Below are 20,752 nucleotides of genomic sequence, written 5' to 3' on the forward strand. Positions count from 1 at the left end.
AAGCCCCAGGAAGTGGACATATTTGAGATGACGTCTGATGATGCAAATGACATACTAATCACCAGGTGTTCATCGTCAATCAAACACACCCTCAGTTATTCCCTTTATCATTTCAAGGTGACTCAGTCCTTGGCTGGGAACTATAATTAATTTTCTATTGGCCTCATCTGCTACATAATTTACCTTAAACTTGTGCTTTTATCAACTCAGGTTTATTTGACAAGGGTATGATGTGGCAAGAGCCCTCCAGACATGGTGTACCTACCCATGGTGGCCTGCCTTCCCAGATGCTTACTATGTAAGCACTCAACAAGAAACCTGAGTAATTCTGTTGGCTTCAGTGAAGTGGAACTTTATGGAGTTGATGGTCATTCAACATTCATTCAAAACATATGGAGTTCCTGTTTCCTCCAAATCCCAACTAAAACCCCATCTTCTACAGGAAGCCCTCCCTAACCCTCTTAATTCCAGGGCCTTTGAACTTTTAGTTATTTCCTATTTCTCCTAGTTTTGTATATTTTTTTTGAATTTTGTCTCCCCCATTAGATTGTGAGTTACTTGAGGGCAGGGGCAAGGACTGTCTTTTGTCTCTTTTTGCACTTCTAAGCACCACTTAGCACAGTGACTAACACATAGTAGGTACTTTATACATGTTTATTGATAGATTGTTAGCACATTCAGTTACAATATGAGAACTATTTTAACAGACTGGACTCTCCATGCTTTTATAAGTTGCTCTGCTCTCTCAAAGTAGGAGAGAGGCCAATACTCTCATCAGAGCTACTGGAAACATTGGCTGTTTTTCTACTCCTACATGTCAACTGCCCTGGCTTATTGATTGTAGCACAGATCAAAACCATTCTAATAGGCTATGCTCCTCTTCTATATTCATCTTTGGCTATGAGTCCCTGCTTCTGTCTTTTGTAGATGTCCTTTATCAAAGGTACGACTTTATCAAAGAGGTACCAGGACAGCAACATTGGTTTCTTCAAGTTGTCTCTTACTTTCCTCCCCTTCCATGAAATAATTTGAGAATGGGTCATTAGAATGTCTTTTATTTCCTTTTTTAAAAATTTACTTATTTCTTTTTAGTTTTCAACATTCACTTCCATAAGATTTTGAGTTCTAAATTTTCTCCACCTTTCTCTCCTCCCCCTTCCCCAAGACAATGTGCAATTGGATATAGGCTCTACATATATATTCATATTAAACATATTTTTCATATAAGTCATGTTGTAAAGAAGAATTAGAGCCAATGGGAGGAACCACAAGAAAGAAGAAACAACAAAAAAAAGAGAATAAATAGTATGCTTCAATCTGCATTCAGACTTCATAGTTCTTTTTCTGTATGTGGATAGCATTTTCCATCATGAATCCTTTGGAGTTGTCTTAGATCCTTGTATTGCTGAGAAGAGCTACATCTATCAACGTTAATCATCACACAATGTTGCTGTTACTGTGCACAATGTTCTCCTGGTTCTGCTCACTTCACTCAGCATCAGTTCATGTAATTCTTTCCAGGTTTTTCTGAAATCTACCTGTTCATCATTAGAATTTCATTCTTGAGAGTTTCCCATCCTTCTTGATCCTTTTAGAGACTCAAGTTATGAAATTACCTCAAATCATGAAATTGTATGGTCTCATGACGTAACACTATAGGAAACTCTGAGGCAGAGTTAGGACTTGAACCCAGGTTTCTGATTTCTCATCCCATGCTCTTTCCGCTTTGGCCACACTGCCTCTCACTACCCAAGAGGAAACAATTTCTAGAGTTAACAGAGTTACCAATTATGGCAAGCCCAGGCTGACTCACCCCATCCCTCAGTAGTGTCATGAGAAATGATGGTCAAAAGTGCCAATTTCACTGTGGTTTAATCTTGGACAATCTGCACAAATTGTGTGTTTGTAGTCATTCTGTCTTCAATCAGTTCTAGCACCGTACATTATATGCCAAGTTGGAGAAGCATACCTTTTGACCTACCATGGGCAGAGTTTCTACAATCAGATATCTCCCATCAGGACACTGATACTGAGAGGTATAAGGGATGAAGCCCTGAACTGGAAGTCCAGAGATCCTAATCTGGGCTTCGTCATTAATTCCCCAGATGACATTGGGAAAAATACTTATCTTTCCTAGGCTTCAGTCTCCACCGTAAAATGGTGGGATTCAACCAGATATCCTTTAAGAGCCTTTCCAGCTCTCACATCCTAGGAGGCTATGAAATAGTCAACAGCAAGCACATATCACGCATCTACTCTGTGCCAGGCACTGTGCTAAGCACTGAGGATACAGCAAAAGACAAAAAACAGTCCCTACTGTCAAGAAGCTCACAGTCTAATGGGGGAAACAACATGCAGACACTGATATATATACTATATGAGTGTGTGTTTGTATGTGATATACACATATGCTATATATGCATATATTGCAAACAAATATATATAAACTATATATGTGTATGCATCGTTGTTTGCAATATACATGTGGTATGCATACATGTATGCATGCATGTTTATGTGCGTGCACATATAGTGGAGAGAATCAATAGATGGAAAGCACTACTATTGAAGGGGATCAGGAAAGGTTTCTTATAGAAGATGGAATTTTAACTGGGACTTGAAGGAAGTCAAAAAATGGAGATGAGGAGGGAGGGGGTTCAAGGCATGGGAAACAGCCAAGCTTCAAGTTGGTAGGTGGCGTGTTGTGTGGTAGGAACAGCAAGGATGTCAGTGATACTGGATCACAGAATATAGGAGTAAGGTACACAAAGACTGGAAAGGTGGGAAAGGTGGGAAATGCCAGGTTACAAAGAGCCCTGAATGCCAAACACAGGAGTTTATATTTGATTCTGGAGGTGATAGATTCTCCAAAAGAAAACATGGTCCTAAAGTGGTGACTACTCACGCACCCTATTATCTCTCTGATGCTTTGGGGGATGGTATCCAAGATGAAACTAAGATGTCGCCAGAGGAACGAAGCCACAATAGGGGGAAGGTTGATGGGGAAAGAAATGAAGAAAGGGATGGGGAGAACAAAGAGAGAGAAAGAGAGAAAAGAATGAGGGGCATATGGAGGGGTGGTAGAAGGCCACCAAGAATGGCCCCAAGTGACATTGCTTACCTCTGATTTGATAACAGATGTTTGTGAATGCTGGATTATGTCCTCATGCTCTATGGCGTTATCAGTGCCAGAAGACCTCAGGAGTCATTGGTCCAGCTGTCACCATGGTCACTTCCCTTTCCTTATTATCGTCTCTGTTTTTTTAATACAGGAAATGATACTATTAAATATTGACTTTAAATAGATAGGCATTAAAATGATAAAGATTAGCAGTTAACTCTTCCAGCTGGGGCAGGGATTGGCCCCCACCACAGGACTGGGATCTTCATAAAAAGACAGCAATCCTTTAGTGTTGACCGATTTTTTTCTGTGGGTAGTATTTTTCTCCTAGGACTAACGTCCCTTGTTGTTGTTGAGTCCTATCAGATTCTTTGTGACCCCTTTTGGAGTTTTCTTGGCAAAGATATTGGAGTGGTTTGCCATTTCCTTCTCCAGCTCATTTTACAAATGAGGAAACTGAGGCAAACAGGGTTAAGTGACTTGCCCAGGGTCACACAGCTAGTAAGTGTCTGAGGCCAAATTTGAACTCAGGAAGATAAGTGAAGCAATGCTCACTAGAGACTACCAGATATATCAGTCCCCATCAAATCAGGGTAGCAACACCCAGTTGAGGTTATATGGTCAGCTGTCACCACAAGACCAGAGGACCAATCAGGCCCAGTAAAAGCAGTGCTATATGGGGCAGCTAGGTGACACAGTGGATAGAGCACTGGCCCTGAAGTCAAAAGGACCTGAGTTCAAATCCAGCCTCAGACACGTATTACAAGATGTGTGATCTTGGGCAAGTCGCTTAACCTCAATTGCCTCAAAAAAAAAAAAAAAGAAGTCACAAAGAGAAGGAGAGATATAGGACAACAGCTATTAAGGATGGAGGTACTATTGGGCTAGTAAATGTTTTAACAATCAGCTCTTTGAAAAGAGGATACACTTTTCAAATTAATCTATATCATTAACATTTTCCCCATTATTTCCTTACAGACAATCAACAAAATAATAACTCAAGCCCTGATCTGTAGTGTTTGCAGATTTCTGAGATGTAAATGTTCACACTGAAAATTTAACAGCGGGCTCCATGGCATCTCTGCATTAAACCCTCTCCTTCCCCCCACTTTCTCCACCCTTTGGCCAGGCATTGGCAGGCTAGATGCTAAGGGTTCTATTTCTTTCTCTCCTGGCTATTTCTTACTCTTCTGCTGTATGACTTGGATAAAGGCATTCATCTTTGTGCTCCTCAAAAAGGGAATCCCTGACCTAACCCTGCTGTCTCTAGAAAGCATGTAAGCCCAATGAAGGACATCTGTAAGGTCTCTAGGGATCAAGGGAGATGATATGAAAGGATGATACATCATTCTGAGTATCCTACATTGCCAGCTAGAAAGGGATTGATTCAGTTGGAGGAGTCCTAAAAATTTCCATTCACCAGGAAATAGAGGGGTTAATTGTTTAGAGAATACCATGTCTTAGATACTGCATTTCAAAGCTGGCCTATGTTAAGAGGAGCTGACTTGGGTTACAAATAGGATTCAGGCTATAACACCAGAGTAACTTTCTCCACCACTATCACTCCCCATCTCCAGTCCCCATCACAACCCCAGAGCTGAGTTCAACATGAAGGTCAAAATGTGCATGCTCATCTTGGCTCTGGTTGCAATCATTGGTGCCTGGGGTAAGTTGGGACCAAATCAGGACTGTGTCTTGCTTTGAGTTTGTTTATTGAACTGGGATCTGGCAGGCTGAAATCCTTTGCTGTTTGGGGTCAAGGAAGAGAGGCAGAGACAGGGCTTGGAACAAGCAAGAGAGTCAACTTTGGCAACCCTCCTTCTCTACTTTAAACCTCCCCATGATATGTAGAAATCAGAAAAAAGTCTAAGGGTGACTTATAATATCCTTGTAACACCAATCTCCCAAGCACCTTGAAAACTCAGTTTGATTCGGTAAACCTTGCCTCGGCAGGTAAAGACGATCCTCCGATTTTCTCTTTTAAAATTTTGTGGTATTAAACATGTGCTCTGTAATGAAATTCATTTAGATCTCTATAAAGTATTATAATTCATTCAATATTCACCCATCAAACTATCTGCCAGGTGACTACAATTTGCAAATGCTGTGTGGTATATAAAGATAAATTAAAAACAGCACTTACCCTCAAGGAACATATAGCCTAGAAGGGAGAAATAAGAATTATAGAAATAAGTAGTGAGGGAAGATGTAGTAAGTGTCTAAGATAGGTACGTGGTGATATGTGAGTTCTGAGGAAACATCAACCACTTTTGGCTGGTGGTATCATATCAGGAAAGGCCTTCTGGAGAAAATAACATTGGAACTGTGCCTTAAAGGAGGGGTGGGATTTCAACAGGAAGGGAACAGAGAGTTCTGGCAGAGAGAGCTGTTGTTGTTTGTCCTTTGTTTGACCATAACATCAGGAAGGTGATGCCATGACTTGCAAGTGAATTGGATTTAGGTGAGGGAGGGCTGGCAAAGTCACCAGCCTCACTTTCTCCTCTGAAGCCATCTGGGTCCAGTGGCCAGATATAGATCAGGATAACTGGAGATGGTCCTGTGGCAGAGGGAGCATAGTTTAGGCAAAAGCAAAGAGGAAGGGAAGAAAGCACACACAAGGTGATAGGGCTAACTGAGGCATGGTTAGTTTAATTCTTTTTCGTGCCTGATGGTTACCATTAGAGTGGCACAAAAGAACAGACTAGAAATTCATAAAAGCCATAGTCCATGTGCTGGGATATACCAAGAAGAGATGTGTTTCATTACTGACCATCCACATTGAAAGGATGGGAGGGATTCTTAACCTCATTGACCCATCCCCTGGTGAAGGGAAGAAGGTGTGGTAAGTGTAGGTATAGGGAACCATGAAGTGAAGTGTGAGTAGCCAGGGGAAAGAAGCACTCTCCCTGATGTCAGTACCCTTGTGCAAAGATCTATTTGTCCTGTGCTAGGACTTCATGCAAATGTCAGAAGAGCCTAGATACTTGTAGCATGGAATGGGGTGAGTTTAAGTGACATTCTGACTGCTGTACCAGCTTGGTGAGCAGGTCTATTCTTAGAATTACCTTGCTGCACATGGTTGAAATGGGAGAGGGAAGAAGGAGAAAATGATGGGGAAAGAGGAAGGATTTTCTAATTGTTCCTCCATAAATTGCTAGGAATGGGACTGGGAAGAGATAGTGCTACAGTAAGTAATTCTCCCATTTCTTTTACTGGTCTCTCCAAAAGGGATAACTGTTCTCTAATAAGAGCATTACAGAAGTCTTCATTCAGCTTAAAGCTAAAAGAAGAATTTTGGGACACCTGGTACAATCATAATTATAATAATAATAACTAGCATTTACAGAATGCTTACTGTGTGCCAAGCACTGTACAAATATTATCTCAATTGACCCTCACAACAATACTAGGAGGTAGTATGGTAAGTATGGTGGTCTTGGCTCTGGCTGCCATCACTGGTGACTGGGAAAAATTGGGTCCAAGTTGGAACTGTATCTTGTGCTGTTTGCTGAATTTGTTCAACTGGAATCGGGCAGGCTGAAATCCTTTACTGTTTGGGGTCAAGGAACAGGGACAGAAGCAGGGCTTGGAACAAGCAAGAGAGTCAACTTTGGCACCCCTCCTCTACTTCAAGCCTCCTCATTATATATAGAAATCAGACTATCAAGTTGCTATTATTATCCTCATTTTGCAGTAGAGGAAACTGAGGCAAACAGGGTAAGGGACTTGTCCAGGGTCACACAACTAGTGTCTGTGACTGGATTTGAATTCATATCTTCCTGACTCTAGGCCCAGCACTCTATCCATGGTACCACCTAATTGCCACCTAGCTACCTTCTATAAGGCAAGTGTGTGCCTCTTCTCCCTAGCCCTCCACAAGCAGCAAAGAATGTTCTAGGGGCAGCTAGGTGGTACAGTGGATAGAGCACTGGCCCTGAAGTCAGGAGGACCTGAGTTCAAATCCGACTTCAGACCAAACACTTGACACTTACTAGCTGTGTGACCCTGGGCAAGTCACTCAACCCCAATTGCTTAAAAAAAAAGTGTTCTAACTGAGTAAGACTGACTTCTGGGATTCTTAGCATAGGAAAGAGACCTTAGAGGTTACCTTGTTCAACCTCTGCCTTAAACATGAATCCCCTCTGAACCAGTTCTAACAAGATTATGCAGCTTTTTTTCCCCATTTCTGTATTGTGAGGCAGCTTATATTTTTAGGCAGTTCTAATTGCCTGGAAGTTCTCCCTTATGATAAGCCAAAATCTGCCCTTCTATAATTCGCGGGCATGATTGAGTTATAATTTTAGCAGAGTGTTCTTGCATTTTTAAGTCAAATAGTTTGATTAAAACACTTTTTTAAAAAAAGAATAAAGAATAAATTTGTAGCCTTTTAAAATGCAGAATGTGAGAGCCTTCCTCCTGTGAAGTAGAGAGTAAAGGCTCTTTACCGCTACATGGACAGGGAAACTCACAAGTGGCCAAAATAAACCTTCAGGGACTCCTCTGCCATTATATCATCATCCTATTTTGTGTTCTCTTATGCCAGATATACCTCACTGAGGCAAAGGGAAAAACAGTTTTGAAGACACGATATAGATAAGGCCCATGCCACTGGACCATAACTAGGAACATTATTATCTGGGACAAAAATAATTGAGCTGGGGGTGGGGGTGGGAAAGGATGAGCGAGGGTAAGCAGAAGCAGAGGACAACCCAACCACAGGTACAATCACACTGGTATAAGGTAAAGTCTGACCCTTACTTAAATCCATGGGAGTTGGCAGGGATGCAGGCCCCATGATGGCATCATGTTGACATGGCTATTAGATCCTGGGATATGGTAGGTAGGGGCTGGTGGCAGACAATGGGTGGAGGTGTGAGTAACCACAGGGAGAAAATATACACCCTGGATATCAGCACTTTCAGACAATGCCTTAGTTACCCCGAGCGTATGGCTTTGAACACCATATGGTAAGCAAGCAGCAAATAAGCCCAGCTAATAGCACAGGACAGCTAGGTGGTACAGTGGATAGAGCAGCAGGCTTGGAGATGGGAAAATCTGAGTTCAAATCCACCCTCAGACACTTACTAGCTGTGTGGCCCTGGGTAAGTCGCTTAATTGCTATCTGCCTCAATTCCTCATCTATAAAATGGGGATACACTGGAGAAGGAAATGACAAACTACTTCAGTATTTTTCCTAAGAAAACCCCATGGAGTCCATGGGGTCACAAAGAGTTGGACAGGACCGAACAGAAACAAAGTAGCATATGATGGAGTGGGCTAAAGTGACATTCTGCCTGCAGTACCAAAATGTCCCTCTCTAAGCTTGAAATTCTCTTGAGTACCAAAGAGAGCCAAATGTCACGCACCCCACACGTACATACACACACATGTACATTCCCCAGAGAGCCTTTAAGTATTTAGTGTACTACTTGTAATTTGAAGTATTCACCCAGAGGCTGCTGAAGGGAGAGATTTCATACATCTGGCCTGGCGTTGGACTAATGACCCCTGAGATCTCCACTAACTCTGAAATTCTAAGATTTGTCTTGTGCCCTGGGAACAAGCTATACTTTTTCAAGAACAGCAATGACATTAGATCCTGTCTACTATCTCCAAAAGCCTGACGTTATTGGAATTTACCCACTTCTTCTCTCAAAGTCCCAACCTGTTCAACTCTAAGGCCCTGGGATATCCCTGAAACCAAATAGACCCAGAAGCATCTTGCAGTGGGACATCCCAGTACAGAATCCAACTTCTTCACTCTAAATTAGTCCCTGGGCTATATTATGGGTGAGGCAGAGTCTTGTTTACACACTAGGGTTCATTCCTTAATTCCTTCAAATAATGGTTACTGAATCCTCACCATGTACAAGGTCTATGATAGATTTTAGTGTCAGCTGGAAAGTTGGATCTTAAACATATCGAGCTTTCTGTAGTTTACACAGGGCATATTTACAGTTTACAGAGGGCAGCAATACAAACCCATGAATCATCTTGTTTATCTGTTTTGTCTTAACTAACTTTATCATGTATTGCAGGAGAATCAGTGAAGGCAAAAAAAAATGGTTTTTCGGAGAATGGTAAGAAGGGTGAATCTATGCTTCTCTTCTAGTTCAATCAATCAAAAAAAAATCAATAAACATTTATTAAGCACCTACTATGTACTGGGCACTGTGCTAAGCATGGGGGATACAAAAAGAGTCGAAAGACTGTCCCTGCCTTCAAGGAGTTTATAATCTAATGGGGAAGCTATATACAGGATACATAGGAAACAATTTATAGAGGGAAAGCACTTGAATTAAGAGGGGTCGGGAAAGGCTTCCTGTAAAAGAGGGGATTTTAGTTGAGACTTATAGGAAGCCACTTATTTCTCCATGATGCCTGAATCCTTGTACTTGAAGTTAAACTCAGATCTGAACCCAACTGAGGTTTTCTTTGTTTTACCTCATTAAATAAAGCAGCACCCTAGAGTTACTGGGGAAGTACTCTCTTCCATTCTGCTGTCACTTGGTAAAAACCGAGCCTAAGTTTGTCTGGGTCTATAGTTTGATCCAATCTGCAAGCAAGTGAGTACTGTTCCTCTTCCTAAAGTCAGAGAGGAAGGGTTATGAGTAAAGTGCTTGGTAAATCATAAATGGCATTTATATATAGAATGTATTCTTAAAATTTGCAGACAGCTATTAGCCTCCTTTAGGCAGCTAGGTGGTGCAATGGATAAAGCACTGGGCCTGAAATCAAGAAGGTCTGAGCCAAATTTGGGCCTCAGATACTAGCTGCGTGACTCTGGGCAAGTCACTTAACCTCTGTTGCTCTTAATCCACTGGAGAAGGAAATGGCAAACCACTCCAGTGTCTTTGCCAAGAATACCCCATAGATAGTATTGGTGTGTTATGGTCCACAGAGGTCATGAAGAGTCAGAAATGACTGAACAATAGTCCTTCCTCTCTCTCTCTCTCTCTCTCTCTTCTCTTTCTTCCTCTTTCTCTCTCTCTTCCTTTCTCTTTCCTTTCATTTTGCTGTCCAATGATTAGCCACAATGACTAGTATGGGGTTACATACATCAAGAAAAGGGGAAAGAGGTTAAGAGAATCTCTTAGTCAGGGTGGGTAGCCTGTATTCCTTTTTCCTCGTAATGATTGGATTTACATTGAACAAAGTGTAGTGAAATTAGTGGCTTGTCTTGGATAATGCAGATAAACTATAGAATTCATGGCAAAGCAGTAAACTTTGGTGCCCCAAATTAATCTATATTGCCTATGACCATTTACTAGAGAGAGAGAAAGAGGGAGGGTACCCTGTATGGACTATTAATATCTCTTGTATTCCTACTCATAGAATTATAGATGTCTGAGAGCACACCTTTAGTAAAATATCGATCCTGTCTACTACATCTAGGAATTGGCTAAAGCCAGGTCTTATAAGCTGGTAAGAATCAACCGTCAAATATGTGAAAATTTACACCTTGGAAATTGGGAAAGGCTACAAATCAGGGCTTAATTATTGTTTGTTGATTGTCTAGGCTTAAGAAAGTGATGGTGAAAAGAGATCAAACAAATGGGAAAAGGACCCACATGTACAAAAATATACATAGCAGCTCTTTTTGTGGTGGCAAAGAATTGGAAATTGAGAGGATGCCCATCAATTGGGGAATGGCTGAGCAAGTTGTGGTATATGAATGTAATGGAATACTATTGTGCTATAAGAAATGATGAACAGGCTCACTTCAGAAAAACCTGGGAAGACTTATATGGTCTGATGCTGAGTGAAGTGAGCAGAACCAAGAGGACTTTGTACATAATAGCAACCATGTTATGCAATGACTAAGAATGTTAAACTGAACCCTTCTCAGCATTATGAGGATATAAGACATCTCCAGACGCCTCGGGATGGAAAATGCTGTCCACATCCAAAGAAAAAACTATGGAAGTAGAATCGCTGTCACTTATTTTTATCTTCTGTTGAGTTTTGTTTCATCTTTCTGATGGTTCCTCCTATTGGTTTTAATTTTTACTTACAACTTCACTAATGTGAAAATATGTTTAATGGGTATGTAAATGTAAAGCCTACATCAGATTGTGTGCCATCTTGGGGAGGGTGAGGGGGAGAAAAAGGGAGAAAAAATTTTCAACTCAAAAGCATATGGAAAAAAAAATAAAAAAAAAAAGAAAGTGGTGGTGAAAATGTTAGTAATACGTATTAAACTTAGAAGCACGTTGTGAGTACCTTACTTTTTCCAAGTAATATTTACCAACCCATTCCTGGCTATATCCCTGACAAGGGCTCATCCAGTCTCTGTTTGAAGACCCCCACTGACAGAGAGTACCACTTAGGCAGTTCACTCCATTTTTGTACAGTTGTAATCATTAGGGATAAATCAATCGACCAACAAGTATTTCTTAATAAACACTGACTATGTACCACGCACAGTAGTGACCCTGCAATTGCCTGGAGGTGGTTCAGTGGAGCACTGAACCTGGAGTCAGGAAGACCTGAGTTCAGATCTAGCCTCAGATTCTCACTAGCTTTGTGACTTTGGGCACATCATTTAATCCCATTTGCTTCAGTTTCCTCATCTGTAAAATGAGCTGGAGGAGGAAATGGCAAATCATTCCAGGATCTTTGTCAAGAAAACCCCAAATGGGGTCAGTGAAGAGTCAGATATGACTAAAACAACTGAACAACAATTACCTGAGTCACAGTGAGGAGTCCACACACATACATACACACACACATGTGTGTATATGCATATGTGTATATTATGTGTGTGTACACACAGATATATGTATACATAGATATATTCACAACTCAACAGCCACCATCTTGTTTCAGGCTGACCCTAGGCCACTTGGTTTCAGTTTTTAGAATTATTCTTTCTTCAGGAGACCTTCAATGTAATTTGAAAGAATGAGGGCCACTAGATTTACATGTATTCTCCCAAAGATCTCAGTAAGTGTGCTAGGTTCATGGAGGATGGAGACATCTGGTAACTCAAGTGGCTAGTGTTGTCTTGTCAATATGCTACATCCTTCTCGAGAAGGCAGAAAAAAGAGAGGGGACTCAAGGAGGAAGACTTGTTCAGTCTCAAGGGTCTTGATTATTTCAGTGAGACCAACAAAAGGGGGGGCCAATTAGCATCTTTTAAAAATATTATTAAAAATAATTATACTTTATATATTTTAACATTCATTTTTTTAAAATTTGAGTTCCCAGTTCTCTCCCTCCTTCCAGCTCCTCCCTCATCCACTGAGAAGGCAAGCAATGTAGTATCAATTATCCACGTGAAGTCACAATTAGCATCTTTTTTGATGTGTCCTATAAATGCTTCCCCAAGGAATAAGCCTGAGATCCCACTAGAACATGGTTTTAGAGAATCACAGGCCCTCAGAGTCTGACAGAGTCAAAAAGGGTCATCTAAGTCCATGCTCATTACCAATAAATGAATCCCTTCTACAATATCCCAGACAAGTGGCTGTTCAGCCCTTCTAGACTCAGTGTACACACATCCAAAAATCTCTACAAGTCACCATGTAGTCCTTCTTACTGTGAGAACCTAAACTGCTCTAAAACAAATTGGAATAATCTACTCACCCTTCTGTGAAGGATTCTAGAAAGAAAGGGTTCAGAAAGAGAAGAAGTACCAATAAACACAATTCATTGCTAGGAACTTACAATTCTATGTCTGGAAATCCCTCAAGAAGGATAATGGGTTTCCAGTCATTAGAGGATTGGGAAGGGAAAGGAAGAGAAGCATATCTCTGAATCAATTAGAAAAGGTCTAAAATCTGGTGACATTTTAATTAAATTTAATTTTTATTTTAAAATTTACTTAAATTTAATTTTAATTAAACAGCATATCCAGAGTCATCTAGTTATAAGGGGAATAAGCACCAGTTCTCCAGCTACCAGTATTAAATATGCATAATCCAATTTAAGTTATTTTGAACAAGCAGTGGTCCCACTCAATGGTCCCACTCCATCCTCACCTCTGTTTTTACAGTAAATATCCTAGGATAATGGTACACTACCTCCACTCAAGCCCTCCTCAGCTACCTCAAGATAACTTTGGGGTCTCAAATTATCTACACTGACAATTACCATTTATCAAACAAACCAGAGCACACTGTGTAGATGCTAAATATTCCTTCTATCCTTGCACCCTTTACTCATCACCATGGCATGTAGGTAATGGTTGGCCCACAGAACGCAAACTCTGGTGGGTCCTACAAAGCTAGACAGTCTTTGTGTAGAGGCCTGGTCTGTCAAATTCTGTATCTGCTTTTTATTCAGTAAATCACAGTGGCTCCCTATCAATCAATAAATATTTATTAAGTGCCTACTATGTGTTAAGCATATAGTAGGATCACCTACTATAACCTAACATCCTCTGTTTGCTTTCAACGATCTTCTTAACCTGGCCCCTTCCTACCATACCTTACACCTTATTCCCCTCCACATACTCTGCAGTCCAGTAAGGCTGGTCTCCTGGCTGATTCTCACTTAGGATGGTCTTGTCTTCTCCTCCTGGCTTATCTGGCTTTCTTTAAGTCTCAGCTTAAGTCCAACCTTCTGAAAGAAGATAGATTTCCTAATCCCCTTTAATGCTTTTCTTTGTTGATTACCTCCAATTTATAATGTATATATCTTATTTGTATATAGCTAATGCTGGCCAATAATAATAGCTAATATTTATATTTGGTGTTGTTCAGTTGTGTCTAATTCTTTGTGACTTCATGGGCTATTATGTCTTGGCAAAATGCTGGGGTGGTTTGCCATTTCCTTCTCCAGTGGATTAAGCCAAAAAAAGGTTAAGTGACTTGCCCAGGGTCACATAACTAGCATCTGAAGTTGAATCTTCTTGACTCCAGGCCCAGGGCGTTATCTACTGCGCCACCTAGTTATTGGTATATTCTCTCCCCAATTAGACTGTGAGCTCCTTAAGAGCCAGAATTGTTTTGTTTTGTTTTTGCCTTCCTTTGCATCTTAGCACTTAGCAAAGTGCCTGGCATATGTGTCAACGGGTAAGCATTTAATAAATATTTGTCGATTTGACTCGACTTATCTGTTTTTTGAGATTCAGTCTAGCTAAGTCTTAAGAGACTCATCAAAAAAGCGGACAATTTTTTTTTAATCAAAGCAACTCATAAAACTGTCTCCTAAGGCATGAGGGGGATTACAATCTACAATGTGGATGATAGCCACAAAGATGAATCAAAAACCTTTGAATCTGAAGTAATGGAACCATTGCTATAATCTTAGACTAGCTTCCCACGTTTGGGATCTATCTTACTGAAGCTTTCTCTGTAAGGGCCAGTTACCCAGTACTGCTGACTTGGCAGGAACTGGCAATAAAAATGGAAATTTTAACATGAAATTGAGAAAGTGAGTGTCTATCTGAGGATCGATTCTATCTCAAGAAAGACAGTGTTCACAGTTTATGGGTTTGCCCCCTCTTAAGCATTCCAGAGAATATGGGGGGCAAAGTCTTTTCCTGAAAACTAGTTGAACAACTATCAAGAAGTTTTTCCACAAAGTTCTTTCCAAAGAGGCTTAAATGCCAGTGAGAATAATGAATTTTTACATGTACGTCTTTTCTCAGCCACTCTGTGAACACGTGGCAGAAATCCCATGGTGCCCCAAGACATACCAACCTGTCTGTGGAACTGATGAGAAGACCTATAACAATGAATGCCAAATGTGTATTGCAAGAATGTAAGTTCACTTTCTAATTTCACATTTAACTGAGCTTTTTGGTATTGTTACATTATCCACATCAGTGGTATCAAATTCAAATCACAATGAGGGCTACTAAACTGTACGTAAGTATTGCTGCTGGCTTCATATTAACTTAGAGAACCATATATGTTCTATTGCATTTTTATTTTATTAAGTATTTCCCAATTCCATTTTAATTGGTTTTAGCCTCACTCTGGAGACTTGTTCAGGCTGTGTTTTTGACACTTTTGCTCCATATCCAGCCCAAGCTGAGAAACCATCTCCTTGCACCCACATTTGACTTGTTCCTTGCCACAAGAACCATTCTGTTCAAAATACTGTAACCTAAGTAGGAATAGCTAGGTAGTGCAGTAAATAGAGCACTGATCTTGGAATCAGGAGAACCTCAGTTCAAATCTGACCTCCAACACTTACTAGCTGTGTGACACTGGGCAGGTCTTAACCCTGATTGAATCAGGAGTTTGGAATACTGTGTATGCTTTCTAAGATACAGATTCCCTTGGGCCCATTTCCTCATCTTTAAATTGAGAGGTTGGATTTTTGTTACTGTTCAGTTGTTTTTCAGTGCTGTCCAACTCTTCATGACCCCATTTGGGGTTTTCTTGACAAAGATACTGGAGTGGTTTGCCATTTCCTTCTCCAGCTCATTTTTCAGTTGAGGAAACTGAGGCAAACAGGGTTGGGTGACTTGCCCAAGGTCACACAGCTAGTAAGTGTCTGAGGCTAGATTCAAACTCAGGAAAATGAGTCTTCCTAACTCCAGGCCTGGCGTTCTATCCATGGAATTGCCTAAGAGAGGTTGGACTAGATAATCTCAAATGTCTCTTCCAGCTCTAAATCTATCTTACCTCCTTCTTTCCATTATACTCATGTTGACCTTAACATCATCAACAACAACTTCAACAACAAACAAATAAAACCCAAGTATTTGGGAGAAAAAGTTGACCACAGAGGAGAGATTTAAGCTCTTCCACTTTTCCTTCTCTTCAGTCCCTTCCCTTCACCCCAACCTTTCCAACTGGCTGATAATCTTGGACCTTCTTCAACAGCAGGTACTGATAGCTTCCTATAGTACAGCAAGTCCTGAGACAAAGAAACTAACTAGGCCCTCCCCTTGCAGAGATGGACTTACTGAATTTAAAAGAAATACAGGCAGATCTGCCGTGACAAGATACAGTCGTTCTCCAAAAAGCATCACACTGGGAAAAATTGCACAATAAAAGCTACAGAGCTTATGAGGAAAATGAAGTTAGGCTCAAAAACTTCTTCAGTGACACATGAAAAAGAAACAGGGACCTAATTAAAATAGCAGTTTTCTACGGGTCAAATGGTTAAGACATATATGAATATTACAATAAATAGTGGCCGTGTTGCCCAGCTACTGCTGCCCAGACAGAGGCAGTGAGGCAGGAAGCAGCTCCTGGCCTCGAGGCCTCAAGCTGAAGTGGAAGGTGATGGTGGTAGAGATGGGAGTGGCAGTGTTCAGTACTCCTCCAGCCACAGATCTTGCTTCACCAGAAGATATAGGAAAACATGGCACTTCACCTTCCAAAGACCTGAAGTTTGATTGTGAAGGGGTGCAGTTTTCCACCTTCCTGCTATCTCTCTTGAAGAAATCATGCAGAAGCCAATTCATAATTCAAATTATGCTCAGAAAGTTCTCTAATATATTAATGGCATTGGAACAAATTCAGAACAAATTCGTGTTTTCAAAACCCCAAGTGTTACAGCTGAACTGCCTGTACTCTAATCCTATGCAGGAAAAGGCCATAGGTCTATCCTCCCTTCAGGATTCCTCTGATCTCAGGTTCTGGGCCAATCCCAAACCCTTCTGGCTGCCTGAGGTAAGGCTATTTACTGCCTTTAAGATCTAAGAGGCTTAGGTCAGAGGTCAATTCTTGGTTATGGCTGCCTTCTCACAAGGAGAAAAGAATGTAAATAGTTGGAAGCATCTTTTCTTTACAGAGGTAGGAGATTTGGTGTGGAAAATTCCAGAAACCATCAGATCTGATTACTGTGTTGGTTGGTTTTGGTTAAAGGGTTTTTCTTTGTGAAAAAGTAAGGCTCACGATGGGGGGAGGGGTGGAGAAGGGCATATCTGGAAGTAAATTTTATATAAAAACAAAAGGCATCAATGAAACGTTTTTTAAAAAATAAAAATAAAACAAACCCAAAGAGTTGGAAGTAGAGCAGGAAACTGAGGCAAGCCAACTCTCATGGTTTCCCAGATGTCAAAGTGATGTTCATAAAGAGCAGATCTGACCACACAATTCAATAAGCTCCAGCAGCTCCCAATTACCTTCAGGATCAAATATAAAATCCTCTGTTTGGAGTTCAGAACTAAATAACCTGGACACTTCCTACCTTTCTGGTTTTTCTTACTCCCTTCCACATATTCTTCAATCCAGTGACATCGGACTCTTTGATGTTCCTTGCATGCAACGTTCCATCTCTCAGCTCCTCTGAACATTTTCACTTACTGTCTCTCCAAACCTGGAACTCTCACCCTTCCACCTCCTGGTTCTCCTGGCTTCTTTCAGGTCTCAGTTTAAGTCCCACCTTCTGCAAGAAGCTTTTCCCACTTCTCCTTAATCTTACTGCCTTCCTTCTGATACTACCCCCAATTTATCCTCCATATATCTTGTCTGTGCATAGTTGTTTCCAAGTTGTCTCCGCCATTTGACTGTGAGCTTCTTGAAAGACTGCAGAACAGTCTTGTGTCACTCAGATTTCCTTCCCTTTATATTTGAAGGTCTTTCTCCTGGTCCCTTGCAGAATTTGTTGTTTATCAGTGGAATTGTTAAATTTAACCACTATGTGTCTTGGTGTTTGCAGGTTTGTTTGTTTGTTTGTTTTCTGGAGACAATCTGTGGATTCCTTCAATTGACATTTTGTTATTTCTTATATCATGGTGTACAGGTTTTTTGAATTCTTGTGTTCTTATGGAAGACCTTATCATCTTTGTCTCTATGCATCCTGTCTTTGAGATCAATATGTTTTTCTTGTATACAAATCATGCTTTCTTTTATTTTTATAGCTTTTGCTTCTCTTCTTCCATGTTGTCCTTGATTTCTATGTATTTGCACTCCCAACCAATTATCCTAACTTGTATTTCTTTGATGAAACTTGCCATTGTGACTCAAGTTTTTTTATTTTGCCAATTATTTTTTTTGTGCAGGCCATAAATTCTGCTTTTACGATTCTCATTTCTCTTTTAAACCATTCAGGAACATTTTGTTGTGGTTCCATGCTTTCTTGGGGAATCCACAAGATCCTTTGCCTGCTCAGGTGTTGATTTCTTTTCCTTTGTCTTGCAATAGTTATTCTTAGATGCCTGAATGCTTTTACCTGCTTTAGAGGTCATATCTGCTTATGCTCAAGGTCTTTAGCTGAGTTTTCTTCCTCCTGAGATCTCTTGTGTATTTCTTTCCTTATTTTTTTCCTATTGCTCACTTTCTGACTCTCTCTTCTTTAATGTCAGTTTCTCAGAGGGCTGGATCTCAAAGTATCACAGCCTCTTCCCATGCTAGGCAATTCACCTTTCACTGCTCTTGGTCTCTGCCCTAAGTGACTTCTGGGGGGACAGAACTGACCCCAGTGAATGCTAGGCTCTTTCCCTCTGACTTATTAGATTGCCACACCACTGCACATATGTGTCTTGCCCCCTTCCCCCTCTGTTACTTCATTCTCTGACTGAACTCTGCTGCAGCACAAAGAGCTGCCACACTGTTCTTGATGCTTGAGCAAATTTCTACCATTTGGATCTCTGAAGAACTAGAGGGAGGTGTGGGTAAGGCTGTAGAATTGAGTTCTGTTATACACCTTATGTAGCCCTACTGCTGGGAGTGTGATGGATGATGAAAGAAAGGGTACTTGAGGGCAGCTAGGTGGCACAGTAGATAGAGCACTGGCCCTGAATTCAGGAGGACCTGAGTTCAAATCCGGCCTCAGACACATACCACTTAACTAGCTGTGTGACCCTGGGCAAGTCACTTAACCCCATTGCCTAGCCAAAAAAAAAAAAAGAAAGAAAGAAGGGGTGCTTAATAAGTACATTAGGGATTACGGATTCTTCTCTGTTGTTAATACACTGATTTTTTTACCCTGTTTGGGTTCTTAGCATCCTACAGCATGGTGACAGCTGAAATTGCTTCATCTCTTGTATATAATTCCTGTTTGGGAGAGATTTGAGAAATTGTGATGATTAGAGAAAATGTCTGGTCCTCTATCCTGTTGGTCATGTCACCCAGAGCAGAGCTTTAATTTTACTTTTATATTTGTGGGAGAATAAGAATGTATCAATACTTAAAAAAATCCATGATTTCATCAGTGTGGGCATTCCTTCCAGCAATGCAGACCCCAGCCCTTCTAGGCTTCTTTAGTAGATTGTCTTAGGAGTCCCTATGACTAAAAAATACCCATCACCTGGTATGGTGTTTAAATAAATAGTCTGGTTCCTAGATCATTATCCATTGCCAGATTGGTACTCCAAGCCTTTACAGCTTGGTAGGATATCCATTGGCACATAGACTTCATGAATCCAAGTTCATCAAAGCAACATTGGATAAAGCTATGAAAAATTCTCAGATATTGAAGGATCCTCTCAATAACTTAGTCTTAGAGAGTGGCCTGAGGAATCGCTCAGGGAATTACCGAGGGTCACATAGTTAGTAAATGTTAGAAGCAGGATTTGAACTCTGGTTTTCCTGACTCACACCAGCATTCTTATCCACTATGCCATATTGCCTTTTGGGAGAGCTAGTTGCTAAAAATAGATATATTAAAGACAAAATTGCTGTATTATTATAAATGTAGATAGGTAGTATGGGACCTTAGAAAAAACAGTGGTTTTGGAGTAAAAGAACCTAGATGCAAATTCCAACCCTGATGTCTTGTGACTGTGGGCAAGTCATGTCTCTAGATCTAAATTTCCTTATATAAAAAATGGGGCTGGTAGCTGGAGCACCTAGAGAATTTCTAATATTTTCCTTTAAGCTCTAAAGCTATGACGCTATCTTATGATAGTCACAGTGGTGAGAAAACAGTAATCCATTTATAATTTGTAATTAGTTTTTTTCTCCTTTAATTGTAGAAAAACTAAACAGGATATCCAGATTACAAAGGATGGAGTATGCTAAAGAAGAAACATACAATAGGAGACTATGTAGACCTTTTCTAATTGCTTCAGAAATATGGTCCCTTCTCCCTTTCCTCACTAAATACATTCTATATAAAGAATAATAAAATCAGCATGCAGAATTAACATGAGTATTGTCATTGAAACCATCAAAGGAACTTCATGAAGTTCAGAGGTTATCACCAATAGGACACTACTCACATTTAGAACTGAGAATACCCTAAGTGTTTCTTCATCAAAAGAAAGCATTTGAAGGTAAGAGTAAATTGGTTCTGGGGAGGGAAGAGCCATCTGGTTCCAGGGGAAACATTTAATGGTCCCCTGAATGAATGACTGAACATGGACAAAACTGAAGACTAGAAAGACACTCCATCTCCTGTCTTTGCTTTTGTCCTGGCTGTCCACCATGCCTGGAATGACATGCTCTCTTACCTCTACTTCTTATTTTCTCTGGCTTCCTTTAAGATTGAGTGTAGGGGCAGCTAGGTGGCAAAGTGGGTAGAGCTCTTGCCTTGGAGTCAGGAGAACTTGAGTTCAAATCCGGCTTCAGACACTTGACACTTACTAGCTGTGTGACCTTGGGCAAATCACTTAACCCTGATTGCCTCACCAAAAAGTCAAAAAAAAAAAAAGACTCAGTGCATATCTTACCTTCAGCTGAAGTCCTTTCCTGGTCCCCCCAGCCTCTAGCACCTTCATATGACCTTCCATCTACTCTGTCTTTATCTTATATCCAGTCATTTATCCTGTTGAGAGCAAGG

The 20,752-nt window shown here is 40.6% G+C and overlaps 1 protein-coding gene across 1 annotated transcript; it reads left to right on the plus strand.

Annotated features, from left to right (window-relative positions):
• The first annotated feature begins 4,729 nt into the window (after positions 1-4,729).
• On the plus strand, positions 4,730-19,992 carry SPINK4 (serine peptidase inhibitor Kazal type 4). The gene is made up of 5 exons (XM_020967344.2): positions 4,730-4,791; positions 5,959-5,967; positions 9,174-9,201; positions 14,718-14,830; positions 19,947-19,992. The coding sequence occupies exons 1-5, from the start codon at positions 4,730-4,732 to the stop codon at positions 19,990-19,992; spliced, it is 258 nt and encodes an 85-aa protein (XP_020823003.1).
• Positions 19,993-20,752: the final 760 nt, after the last annotated feature.

This window comes from Phascolarctos cinereus, unplaced genomic scaffold (genome assembly GCF_003287225.1).
Source record: "Phascolarctos cinereus isolate Bilbo 61053 unplaced genomic scaffold, phaCin_HiC Scaffold_4;HRSCAF=312, whole genome shotgun sequence".
NCBI classification, from domain to species: Eukaryota; Metazoa; Chordata; class Mammalia; order Diprotodontia; family Phascolarctidae; genus Phascolarctos; species Phascolarctos cinereus.